At 40.7% G+C, this 13,480-nt stretch overlaps 1 protein-coding gene across 5 annotated transcripts in view; it reads left to right on the forward strand.

The window, feature by feature from the left end:
• The window catches only part of PDS5A (PDS5 cohesin associated factor A), a 645,453-nt gene that overhangs the window by 475,768 nt on the left and 156,205 nt on the right, over positions 1-13,480 (forward strand). For all 5 annotated transcript variants that reach the window (XM_033947170.1, XM_033947134.1, XM_033947143.1 and 2 more), the window contains exon 24: positions 3,274-3,397. In XM_033947170.1, the coding sequence (XP_033803061.1) occupies positions 3,274-3,397 (124 nt within the window). The remainder of the gene's footprint in view (positions 1-3,273; positions 3,398-13,480) is intronic.

Genomic DNA, 13,480 nt, shown 5'->3' on the forward strand with positions numbered 1-13,480 from the left:
TCATAGAACAGCAATACAAAATTATACAAAATGAAAAAATAGCCATGGCAAACTACTAACTAGTCCAAGAGTCCACAATATTATAAGTGGTTTGAGAGTCCATAATGTTGTTGAAACAAAACTGTTTTGAGTTACTTCCGAATAAGACAAATCATCACATTAAAATGAGCTCATTAGCAATTCTAGTGCAATGTGTTTAGTAGTCCTGAACACTAGGGTTATGCATCTAAATCCACATTATTTGCAGAATGATATCACTCATCTTTCAACTCCGCCTCCTTCCTTCTTGTCCCCTCAGTTTTTCTTCTGCTAGCAAGTTGCTCAGATATGTTTCTGATTTGCTTTACAATTTTATTATTTTGGGGGGTTTTCCTGTCATTTTAAGTTGGAGGCTCAGTGCTCAGAGGTTTCCTCTTGTTAGGACTTCTGCCTGAAAGAAGATGCAGACTCACGCAGTGGAAGTCTGCTGCTAGTAGGATCAGCCCTGTAATATTTTTTTAGCTCGGGGGGGGGGGGCCATCCCTTGAGTAGCTGCTCACAGCCCTGATTTATCTGGAGCTTGAGCATAGGCTGTTCGGCTCCTTCCCAGCTTGACCAGGATTAATAGCGAGCTGGCTGCGTGGTCTCCCCCCCCCCCCTTCGTGGTGAGAAAGTATCTAGAGTTTGAGGCTCAGTCCAACATTGTACAGTACTTGGGAATTCTCTCCGTTGCCCTCCTTCTGATGATGTCTTCTATTATAGTGGTTCTTGACTGCTTTTGTACAAACTGAGGGTACAGGAGCAAGCCTACTGTGAAGGAGACATAGTTGAAAGATGAGTGATAGCATTCTGCAACCAACTTACAGGTTCAGATGCATAACCCGAGCGTTCAAGCCTACTAGACATATCTACAAGAAAGAAGATTATCAAGGTAAGAACCTAATCTTTCTTTCCATGCAATATTCAGAACATCAATGTATGGAAACTCCTTACCCTAACACCTAATACTTGGGTTGTTGGTAGTTTTTGGTTGTTGAGGCAGGGTGACGTTTACAGCTGGGCCTGCCTTGTAACTTCTACTCTGGCAGCAGCATCAACTTTTGTCTCTTCCCCACACACTTTACCCCATCACTTCCTACTTCCAGCCATCACCAAAATGTTTCTTACTCTCCCTCTTCCCTCCCACACACACACTTTTTTCCACTGGACAAGCGAACAAGAGCTGTGCCTACCACACAGCTCTTATGGGTATACGCCAGGAAGTTGTGAGCCCTTTACCAACCAATGTTCAATATTAACAATGTGCATATAATTTGCTTGCTGTTAGTGATAAACATTGGTCGCTAAAAAAAATTGGCACTGTAGAGAACATCTCTATCTCCCTCAGTCTCTCCTTTGACTTACTGGACTTCAGCTTCCTTTGTTTTGCAGCTGGTATATCAAAACTGCCACTCTTTGCTGCTTTTGGGGTTTGGGATTCATGTGGCCAGATAATAATGTTGTTGCTTGTTCCTTGTAGCTGTGCAGTAGTGTTGCTGTTAGTGTCATATTCTGTACTTTAAATGCACAATTTTGCATGTGAAACAAATTTTGTATTGCATAGTTGCACAGGATTCCCTCAGAAGTACTTGTTTTACATACACATATCACTTATTGTCACCTACTATACTCACACCCACTCATCATCCTTCATCTACCTTCCTCTACCTCATCAGCTTAGCTGCTACCCTGCCACTCATTCTGTCTACCGTGTTCAACCCCTTTCAATATCTCTCCTCCTAACCTGCCTCCCATTTCCATTTCACTACCTCCATTTCTAGCCACTCATTCCCTTCACAATCCCTCTCTTATTTTGCTGCCTCTCCCCTAGAAAATTACAAGAGAACAAAGTTTGTCCTCATCCCCACAAACTCAGATTCTATCCCATCCCTGCAATTTCATTTAAAATTATTACCAGTACTACAGATTTACCATGGTTCACTACATGTCCATTCCCAAGTTATTCTCTACTCCCACTCTTCCTTAGAGCTCTCCAAGTCCACCACTCTTATTTCCCTGTCTCTTTACTCTTACACATCACCACATTTCTACTCTCATCACTCACTCAGTCACTGAGGGCCCGATTATGTAATCAGAGGTTAAATGGCATGGTAATTGACCATGCCTTTAAAAACCGATTTAAAAATCTATTATTACGTAGAAATAGAAATATGATGACAGATAAAGGCCAAATGGCCCATCCACAGCATTCGCTATCTCCTTCTCTCCCTAAGAGAACCCATATGCCGGTCCCATGCTTTTTTGAATTCAGACACAGACTTTGTCTCCACTACCTCTACCGGGAGCCTATTCCATGCATCTACCACCCTTTCTGTAAAAAAGTATTTAATTAGATTATTCCTGAGCCTATCGCCTTTTAACTTCATCCTGTGCCCACTTAATTCTGAGTTCCTGTTCTCCTCTCATCCCATATCTCCAGGTTCTACCCTCCTACCTTTGTCACCTTTATCAGCATCCATTCCCCTTGCTTTTCCTTCTTCCTGTTGTCGGTCCCTGCCATTCCCTTTTCAACATCTGCTCCACTTCACTTTTTAACCTTCCCACCAACATTTGTACCTTCCCTAATTACTACATTATCCTTCTTCAGATTAAATAAATGGCCAGATTTAATACATCTCTTCCATACTGTCAGTAGCTTTTCCTATTGCTGATCTTGCAAGATCATCAACAAGAAGTCCTTCCTGCAAATACTTAGTGATTAGAGTGCCAGCTGCTTAATAGATTTACAGAGCAATAGAGTGGAAGGACTGACTCTCTGCTCCTCTGGCTAGCAATTGTAAGCCAAAGATGGTGGACAGTAATGGAAAAACTGCTGTAGTGAATCGGTAGTTGGTCTCCACATCCAGTGCTTAAACCCCTCTACCCCTACCCCCAAGTAATGGTATCCTAAGTTGCCATCTAATTTACCTAGTGGTAGTACTGACCCTGCATCCATTGTCAAGCTTCTTCTTCAGTATGTATGAGAAGGTAGAAAGGAAGTCCAGTTTGCTCCCAGATGGTTAGTTTTCTAATGAACTTTTATTTTTGACTCTATGGGGCTCTAAAGCAGGATTGATTCTGAGGATAGATATGAATGTGCAGTATTATGAATGAAATAATCTGATGTTTCAAGGCAAACCCTAGTCCCAAACATCTCCACCCCTCTTTCAGTAGGAGCTCTAAGTAATCTCAGATTAAAATAAATTTTAAGTGTTGGAATATTTTTACAATGTTTTATTTCTGTTGAACTTTTAGTAAGTCTGACATGTCTCGTCTTCGACTGGCTGCTGGGAGTGCCATAATGAAACTAGCACAGGAACCCTGCTACCATGAGATCATTACACCAGAGCAGTTCCAGCTCTGTGCATTGGTCATTAATGTAAGTAGTTTGATATTATATTTCTTCAGCCAGTGGCTCCTGCCTCAATATGCTTGCAGCCTTCACAAGCAGCCAGTATTCGCTTTAGCAGTTCGCATGTAGAGACTCTTTATCCTCTGGCCAGGTCAAGATTTGGCTGCTTTCCAGTTTGATTTCCTTGTTGTCTGCAACCAAGACTTAGTAGCAGTGGCATAGTGAGGAATTGGGTACCCGGCTTTTTCCCTTCCCCCTCAGGTACCTTTTCAAGTCTTGTAGTCTTTTCTGGTAAAAAGCGAGTCTCCTGCTCGTTCTAGCTGAGCCTGCCCTCTAATGTAACTTTCTGATCCAACAAACAGGAAATGATGCTAAGAGGAGGGCTAGAGCCAGCATGAGCAGCAAGAAGGAGTTCCTACTCACTGCTGGCAAAGACTAGAAAACCTGAAGTACGGAGGGGGTCTGTTAAATGCAATCCCCCCTCCCTATTATCGGGAGAGGGGAGGAGAGATGCTTGTGCCCCCTTACTACGCCACTGCTGAGTAGGTTTACCTGTCTTCTATACCCAAACAGATGAACCTAAGCAAGCCAACAAGTAATTTGCCAGCTGTAACATTGCTTGGAAGAGGAGGAGCTTTGTGTTCTTTCTTCTGGTGTCTCAAGCCAGTCAACTTATTCCCTTGGCTAGCTGTGCAGTGGAGTGGGAAAGCCAAGCTTGCTTTATGACTTCATTTTCAATGCTGACAGTGCCACCTAACTCCAAGTATGGGCTGGGAATTGTGTGGTGGCCAGTAGAGAATGATACTGGGACAAATTTTTCCCCGGCCCCACAGGAACTAATTTTCCCGTCCCATCCCCTCGAGTTCTTTTCCTGTCCCTGCCCAATTCCTTCAAGCTCTGTCCTCATCTGCACAGGCCTCAAACACTTTAAAATCATAAGTGTTTGAGGCTTGCACAGTTAAGGCAGAGATTACAGGAATGGGGCAGGGACAGAGACAGCGACAAAGTTCATGGGGACGGGATGAAAAAATTCAACTCCTACGGGGACAGAAAAAAATTTGTCCCTGTGTCATTCTCAAGTGGCCAGGGTAAGAGTTACAGGTAGCTTTATAGTGGGCAAATCTCGGGGAAGAGAGTGAAAAGAGCTATAGAGCAGTTTACATAGAAACATAGAAATAGACGGCAGATAAAGTTTGAGAAAGCATTATGTAGAAGCAAGAGACAGATAGTGTGAGCAAACTTTTTCATTATGTGTGGTACATTTACCTGGGTGTAGTACTCTATATTTTATGTAATTCATTACAGAACATATTTATTGAAATGTTGTGTTTATCTTAAATACTCAGTAACACAATAGTGTAAAATAGAAATGTTTCCATTTTTGGAGGTTAAGTACCACTTCAATAAACATGCAGAACTAGTTTTGGATCATGTTCATTTCTTTGTCTTACATTCGCCTCTTAGCAGGTGTTCAGACAAGGGGTAATCCACAAGTACAATGAAGGACTGGATTAATATTTGGAGAGACAAAAAGAGACTATCAGTTGCTGAGATAAGCTATAAAACATATCAGTGACTTAATTGACAGTACAGCTGAAAATATATAGAAAGAACTAGGTATTTACAAATTACTGGGGAAACTTTCCCTTCTTTCTTTCTGTTTTCCATGATTCATAAACACTGACCAGATTAACAGTTTAATCCTCATAACATTTTTAAGGTGTTCAATTCGTAGCTGGTTTCTCATGTAGTTTTAATTTCATTAATCAAACTAAATTCCCTTTTGCAGTCTGCATTTTAAGCTTGAAAAGTGTCACAAACATCCAATAATTCAACAAATTGATTAGCTGTTGGGTGAAAATTTGTGCTGTATGTTCTCAAGCATTTATATTAGCCCACTTTTCATTTTCTCATATGAGGAAGCTTAAATTCTGAATGCTATTCCCAGAGATCCTTAACAGAAGAGGTTTCATTTTTATTTAACAAAGTGCTGTATCAGCTAGCCAGTCTGATATTACTACTACTACTACTACTATTTTTTATTTCTTTAGTGCTACGAGGTGCACGAAGCTCTGTACATTAAACATGTAAGAGATGGTCCCTGCTTGAACGAGCTTACAATCTAATTATGACACACAAAGGGCAAAAGGTGAATCACTATGTGTTATCATGAAGGGAAATATTAAGGGATGAAGAAGTAGAGAGGGCTACAGAGGGGATGAGAACAGATATAGTGTATTACAAATTGTAAGGGTTAGGCCCTAATCTTTGCCAGAGATGGAGCCTGGCATACTGATTCAGGCAGGTTGTTCCAGGCATACAGTGCAGCAGGACAGAATCAGGAGTTGGCAGTTGAGGAGAAGGGTACAGACAAGAGAGACTTGCCTGAAGAACGGAGTTCCTGGGATGGTGTATAGGGAGAGAGAAGAGATATTGAGGAGCCACAGAGTGAATGCACTTGTAGGTCAGTAAGAGGAGTTTGAACTGTATGCAGAAGCGGACAGAGAGTCAATGAAGTGAGGAGAGGGGTGAGTATAATGACACTGGCTGAATACGAAGTAGACAGCAGAATTCTGAACAGATTGAAAGGGGAGAAATGGGTTAGCAGGAGACCCATAAGAAGCACATTGCAGTAATCCAGGTGAGAGGTGATGAGGGTGTGGCAGCATGCTCAGAAAGGAAACTATATTTTAGCAACATTGTAAAGAAAGAAGCGACAGGTTTTGGTGGTTTGTTGGATTTGACTCATGGGGGAAGGGTCATTGGAGTGGGCAGACTTGATGGGCTTTGGCCCTTTTCTGCCGTCAATTTTCTATGTTTCTAACCAAGCCTAGTCAAAGATGACCCAAAGGTTTGAGCCGATGAGACAGGGAGGCTGTTTAACTTTAGATGTCAGCAAGACATCCATGTAACAGTGACAAGCCGAGACTCGTGCCTGGATTGCCTAGAAATTTTGGGTGTAGAGGTAGATTTGCGAGTCATCAGCATAGAGACACCTTTCTGCCTAACGCTACTGCAAGTTACACTGTAGATAACGTAGGTTCTCATAACACACCTAATCTGTCCTACTCAAAATGCTCCTATTTCACCCTCCCTAGTCTGGAGGAAATACAAAGATGCATCAACTTACTTAACTTAAAAGGAACTATTTTTTCCCATCTTCGGTCATTTCATTAAAGACCTGATCATTTCAAGTTTATCATCCGGATCCCTACCTAAGACTTGGAAACAATCAATTATCCATCCAATCATCAAGGAGCAAAACACTAGCATCCAAGATTTGTCCATCTACCGTCCCATAGCAAATATACCGATTTTGGCAAAACTCACCGAAAAAATAGTTTTCCAACAAATTTCAGATTTCGAAGAGAAAACTAACGTACTTCACCCCAATCAAACAGGTTTCCGCCATCATCATTCCACAGAACTTTCTCTATTAGGTCTTACTACTAAAATACTATACCTTCTCGATCATCACCAATCTGTACTGCTCATTTCCTTAGATCTTTCCTCTGCTTTCGATACCATAGATCATAGTTTACTTCTAATGCGACTCCAAGAAATCGGCATATCTGACCAGGTCATGGACTGGTTCATTTCTTACTTTACAGATAGATCTTCAAAAGTCATCTTTAACGACACATGTTCTGAACCCTTTTCCACCAAACACAGAATACCGCAGGGATCCATTCTATCACCATTGCTTTTTAACATCTTCTTATCGCCCCTACTGATGGTTGGCCAATCCATCAGATTCACCATGTTTGCATACGCGGACGATGTGCAACTAATTCACCCTATCGACCTTAACAACATAGATGAAGTTGCCTCCATTAATCACAAATTAGAAAAGATCAAAACTTGGTTAGACTTGAATAAACTGTCAGTTAACATAAACAAATCAAAACTCATGATTTTTCCATTAAAAGAAGGAACATCACTCCAGGTTCCCCTGAAGTTCGATTCGCTCTCTATTAAAACTGTTCCAACGTTAAAATTATTAGGAGTCACCTTCGATTGTAAATTCTCTTACCATCCTCACATTAGCACAGTTGTTCAGAAATGCTTTAATCGCCTTAGAATGATACGTTCTCTTGCCAAGTTGCTTGAACCGGCCTCTTTAAACACACTGATCCATTCTTTACTAATCTCCTGCATAGACTACTGTAACGACCTTTATAAGGGCATTACAAAAAGGGAAATCAGGCGGCTCCAAATTGTGCAAAATCTTAAATTCCTAAATTTTGAAAATTTAAAATATAAAATAAACTGCTATCTTACCCTAGCCTACTGTACTTTCCTTTTATGTTTTACCTTTTCTATAAAAATTGTAGTTCTTCCCCACTTCCCTATTGTTTGCATAGGTCCGTATGTCTGTATTTTTGTTTTTTTTATACTTGGATTCTCTTCCAGTACCCCCTGTTTTTATAATAATGTACATTTTTTCTATGTATTACTACATTGTAAACCGCTTAGATATTTGATTAAGCGGTCTAAAAAATCTTTTAATAAACTTGAAACTTGAAACTACCAGAATCCATGGAGGAGATTAGAGCACCAAGGCAAGAAGTGTAGATGGAGAAAAGAAGAGGTCCCAAAACAGAGCCCTGAGGTACGCTGACCAATAGCAGAATGATAGCAGAGAAGTCTCCTCCAAAGCACAATGGGAAAGGTAGGAATAAATCTATGAGGCAGCAAATCTGAAATCCAAGCAAGGACAGCATATCAATGAGTAGCAGTGATCTACATTATCAAGCACTGCAGATAGATCAAGGAGGATGAGGGCAGAGTAGTGGCCTTTGGATTTGACCAGGAGCAAGTCATTGGAGACTCTAGCAAGGGCAGTTTCTGTAGAATGGAGAGGGGAGTCAAGAATAGCTTGAGATGAAAGAAAGTTAAGACAACGGCAGTGAACAGCACAGTCAGGAGTCTGTACCAGAAGAAGAAGGGGAGGAGAGAGATAGGGCGATAATTGGAGAGGCGGGTAGGGTCCAACGAGGGTTTTTTGAGGAACTAAGCATGTTTGAAAGCGTTGAGTACAGTTGCAGTAGACAGGAATAGGTTGAGGATATGGCAAATAGCAGAGATAAGTAGGAGAGATGGTGATTAGATGGGAGGGGATGGGATCAGAGAAACAGGTGGTGAGTTTGGAGGAGGAGAGAAAATGTGCAGTTTCCTCCTCTGTGAAGAAAGGAAAAGCAGCAGGCAGGGCAGACAGGAGGAGGGAGAGGCAGAGAAGATTCGGTCGAGAACTCAAGGTTAATCTTGTTAACCTTGTCGTGGAAGTATTTGGCCATGGTTTGGGAAGAAAGTGAAGGAGTCATCGAAGGTGAGGGCACTTTGAGTAGAAAGTTAAGCGTGGTAAAGAGATGGTGAGAGTTGGATCCAAGAGAATCAGTTACGCGGATTTGAAGGCGGTCAGCAGGAATTTGAAATAACAAAGTCAGTTTGAGTATGGAATTTTAGCCAGTGACTTTCCGTAGATTGGATGTAGGAACTTAGAGGTCATACAAGAGTTTGATACATCATACTGGACGTGACATGGGAGGATCAAGGGCAGAGGTGAGAACAGTATTAGAAAAAGAGGCTGCTTCATTGGTAGATTTGCATAGTATGGTGTTTGAGAGAAGGGGTGAAATAGTGTCAGAGAGAGCGCAAAGGTCAATAGCATGAAGATTCCTGAATGTATTTGTGAGGGTCGGTCATGTCTGGGCGGGGGGGAGAGTGTTGAGTTTTGAAAGTTATCAGATGATGGTCAGAGAGTGGGAGAATTGAGGTGGAGAAATTTGCAAATGAGGAGGATAAGGTCAAGGCAGCGGACGTTATGGTGTGTAGGAGTAGCGGAGCACAGCTGAAGAGTGAATGAAGATATTAGAGCAAGAAACTCTGAGGTGTAGGAGTTAGAGATGTCTTCAGGATGAACGTTGAAATCACCAAGGATAAGGGAAGGAGATGACAGTTTGAGAAAGACAGAGAGCCAGGATTCAGGATTGGTGAGATAGAGATTTGTCAGGAGGTCAATAAATAACCACTAATCAAAGAGGATGGGGAGCAGATAGATGGACAGAGTGGGCTTCAAAGGAGGAGAAGCAGTGAGACTAAGGTAGGAGAAGGAGGTTGAAATCTATAGTAGGGTGAGAATAGTAGCCCAGCCCAACCCCTCCTCTGTGACCTACTGGTCGAGGCATATAGGAGAAGTGGTAACCTCCATGACTTAGGGCGTTGACTAAGACAGAGTCTTCAGGGCAAAGCCAGGTTTAATTTAGTGCAAATAAATGGAAAGAATGATAAATCAAGAGGCCATGAATGTAAGCAATTTTGTTGAGATGGAGCAGGCATTCCACAGGGCACAAGGGAGAGAGAAGAAAGGGAGCGGTGAAAAACAGAGATAAGATTGGAGATGTTGTGGTGAGGTCTGCATGAATAGGATGAGAGTTGATTAGGAGGTCTAGGATTGGTGTTGATGTACCCTGCAGTGAGCAAAGTAAGAGAGGTGCAATGATAGTGATGCTGGCGAGATGCGATCAGATAGGATGAGGAGGGTTAATATACTGTTGATATTCAAAGATAAAATTATCCAGATTGGGTGGAGTAGCAAAGCAGTCTTTTTTTCAAACATAAATCATTCCTCCTCATCCCTGCTAACCATTCTAATTGTATGGTTTGAAGTGCTCCTGTGAGCAGATGAAGACTAAAAACTACTGAATTATGACATCTATCCTTATTGAATCTGGACTATAAAATATTTGCTAAAATATTGGTTTTTAGATTAGAAAAACTTATACCCTTCTTGATTCATAGAGATCAAGTGGAATTCCTAAAGGGGAGATACAGGGCTGATAACACTAGATTGTTATGTCATATGCTCCACTCTGCCCTGTCATCTAATCACCCTCTCCTAGTTGCCTCACTAGATGCCGAAAAGACATTTGACAGGGTAGAGTGGAAGTACCTCTTTTGTGTTTTGTCCCATTTTGGTCTCCCAGAGATGTTTATTCATATGGTTTCTTTACTATACAATAACCCGATTGCTAAAATAATTGTTAATGATGACTCTTCTACTCCCTTTGCTCTACACAGAGGTACAAGGCAGGGGTGTCCAATGTTTCCCTTGCTATTCAATCTAGCTCTGGAACCACTATTATCTGCCATCAGACAATCTCCCTCTGTTAAAGGTATAACAATTGCCAACGTCAAATTCAAAATATCAGCTTATGCCGACAATGTTTTATTATACTTGTCAGACCCTGAAGCCTCATTAATATCATTTGTAAAATTAATCTCTACTTTCTCAAATATTTCTGACTATAAGGTTAATTGGGACAAAATTGAACTCATGCGTCTTAACTCCTTTTGCATCCCCTTTTCCATCCCTTCATATCCTTTCACTTGGCTACATCTGGTATAAAATACCTTGGATTGTCCTTCCATAGAGACATCAAATCAACCCAACTTTCACTCACTTCACATTTAACTTCCAAAATCACTGCCTTATTAGCTTCCTGGTCCCCCTTGCACCTCTCTTGGTGGGACAGACTCGATACTTTGAAAATGATGGTGGTCCCTAAAATAACTTACATCCTAAACATGTTCCCCATCTTATTTCCAATCTCCTTATATAAGCAACTCAAAAACTTGATGCTCACCTTCCTATGGAATAACAAACCCCATAGAATCTCAACTCAAAAATTGAAGTCTTCCAAAAGGTTAGGTGGAGTTAACTTCCCTGATTTGCATCTCTACCACAGAGCTTTCATATTGTGCAAGGGAGCAGAATGGCTCACCTCTTCGGATTCTACAGATATTCCCAACTGGCTATTGCTGGAGAAATCTCTCCTACATCTCATTCCCCTTATTCATCTGATAGGTTCCTACCCTTCCTGTACTCAAGTCCATAATCCCCTCATTCAAACAACTCACAAAATTCTTTTTGACCTGGACAGACATTTGGAACACCCTTGGCTGCAATCTGCATTTTGCCCTATTTGGAGTTGTTTTTTTTTTGTTGTTGTTGTTTTTTAATTAGGATTTTTATATACCTCCTATCAAGGTTATCTAAGCGGTTTTTTACAATCAGGTACTCAAGCATTAATAGATAAGCAACCCTTCTCTTTGCCATTGTGGTTTCATAAACAAATATGGACAGTTGCCTCTTTATTCAATTCAGATGGTTTGTGGCTCCCCTTTAGCGAATTAATGGTGAAATATTCTCTCCCTCCCTCACAATTTTACCAATGGCTCCAACTGAGATCCTCTTATCAAGAAGTCTAGTTTTAATCCCCTATCAGCGAACACTTCATCGACTCTCCTTTCCCTAATTAAGCAATATTTAGCTCTCGGTCATACTGCGTCCAATTTCTACAAACTCCTGAAGTCTATCTCCCCTGACCCAATCTTACTACTTAAAAAATCATGGGAATCTGATATAGGTTCTCCCATCTCTGATGAGGCCTGGTCACACATATTGTCTTCCACCTCCCACTTATCTAGGTCTGCTTCTTTTATGCAGAGTATGTTTTTCCACTTTCACAGGGCTCATTGGACTCCTTTGAAATCCCAAACTTGTTGGTCTTGTAACTCTGACACTGGCTCCTTGAAACACCTGCTTTTTTCCTGTTCATGCATACAAAATTTTTGGGATAAGGTTTGGGACACACTCTGTTCCATATTTCATATAGATATTTCACTGAATTATCAAATGCTACAGTTGAAATCTTTTGCTCTGTCAGATAGGCTATCTAAGGAGGAAGTCTACCTTTTTGATGTCTTAATATCATTAGCTATAAAAATTCTCCTTAGTTCTTGGAAGAACCTTTCTAAAACTTCACTTGTACAATGGTGGAACTTAGTTTGCATGACATACAGATTCGAAGCCTATCTAGCTAAAACCTACAATCGTTATCCTCTCTTTCAGAGCAAATGGTTGCCTCTCAAATTGAATATTCAAAGCTCCATTACTTGATTCTTTCTTCTTATTGCGCTCTTTCCTCCTCTCTTTTTATATTTTTGTTCATTATCCTCCTTCAGTTTTATGCTGCCTGTTATCTGCCTTAGTGGCACCATGTTCGTAAGTTACATTGCTTTCTCATTGATATATTCTATTTGTTCGGTTTGATAATTTCTTTCTAATGACATGTTTTTGATATGTTGTTTGTTTATGTAGCTTTCGATGTATAGCTCCTATGTATGCTCCTTATTGTATTCTACAAATTTTTCAATAAGCATACCTTGACTTAAAAAAAAAAATTACCAGAGGTTTTTACTGTGTTATGTGGGCCTAGCAGGAGTGGTAGTGCAGTGCATTCGGCCTGTTCTTTGTGCTGCCCAAAAATGTTGTGCACATATACACGTAACTTAAAGGAAATATTGATGGTAAATGAAGCAGAAGAAATTATTGGGAAGGAAATTAAAAATGGGGCAGGTGCTGGTGGATGGAAGACAGTTGGTAGATACAGTATAAGGAAAAGGACACGAGTGGATAGGGAAGAGAGAAATCAAGATTTATTGAAAACAAAGTAAGAAATGCAGAGGGCTAGGAAAGGAAGCAGCATAGAGATGATGTGAGGATAAAAGAACATGAGATGATGGCAGAAGGATTGGGAGATTTAAAAAAAAAAAAAAATTGAGCCAATGGACAGAGAAGGGAACTGAATATGAGAAAAGCTGTGAGTTAAGTGAGAAAAGAAGGCCAGAAGTGAACAATAGAGAAAATGAGGGAGGGAAGGATGAAAAGATGGCACCTGATTCCCTGATGGTAGTACAATAGTGGAAAGAAAGATTGCTTGATGGATAGTTGAAAAAAGAGGATAGAACACCACATAATTATAGATCCCACCCTTATCCCCTATTCTCTTTATGCTTACAAAGTATGCAAAAGTAGTACAAAAATGCTGTTTCATACACACAATTTTAATGGGTTTTTAAGTGAAGAGGAATCATTCCCCCCTTGCGGGCCTCTCACAAGTAAAATTGTGTCCACATACAGTATCTCCTTAAAAAGAATTGAGAGAGCATTGCTAATAGCTCCTGTTTGCTAACATTTTTTTTGTGTGTGGCAAATGAGTATGACTTAGTTTACCCATGTATGCATTACTTAATATGTGACTGCAG

This window comes from Geotrypetes seraphini, chromosome 1, assembly GCF_902459505.1.
Source record: "Geotrypetes seraphini chromosome 1, aGeoSer1.1, whole genome shotgun sequence".
Classification (NCBI taxonomy): domain Eukaryota; kingdom Metazoa; phylum Chordata; class Amphibia; order Gymnophiona; family Dermophiidae; genus Geotrypetes; species Geotrypetes seraphini.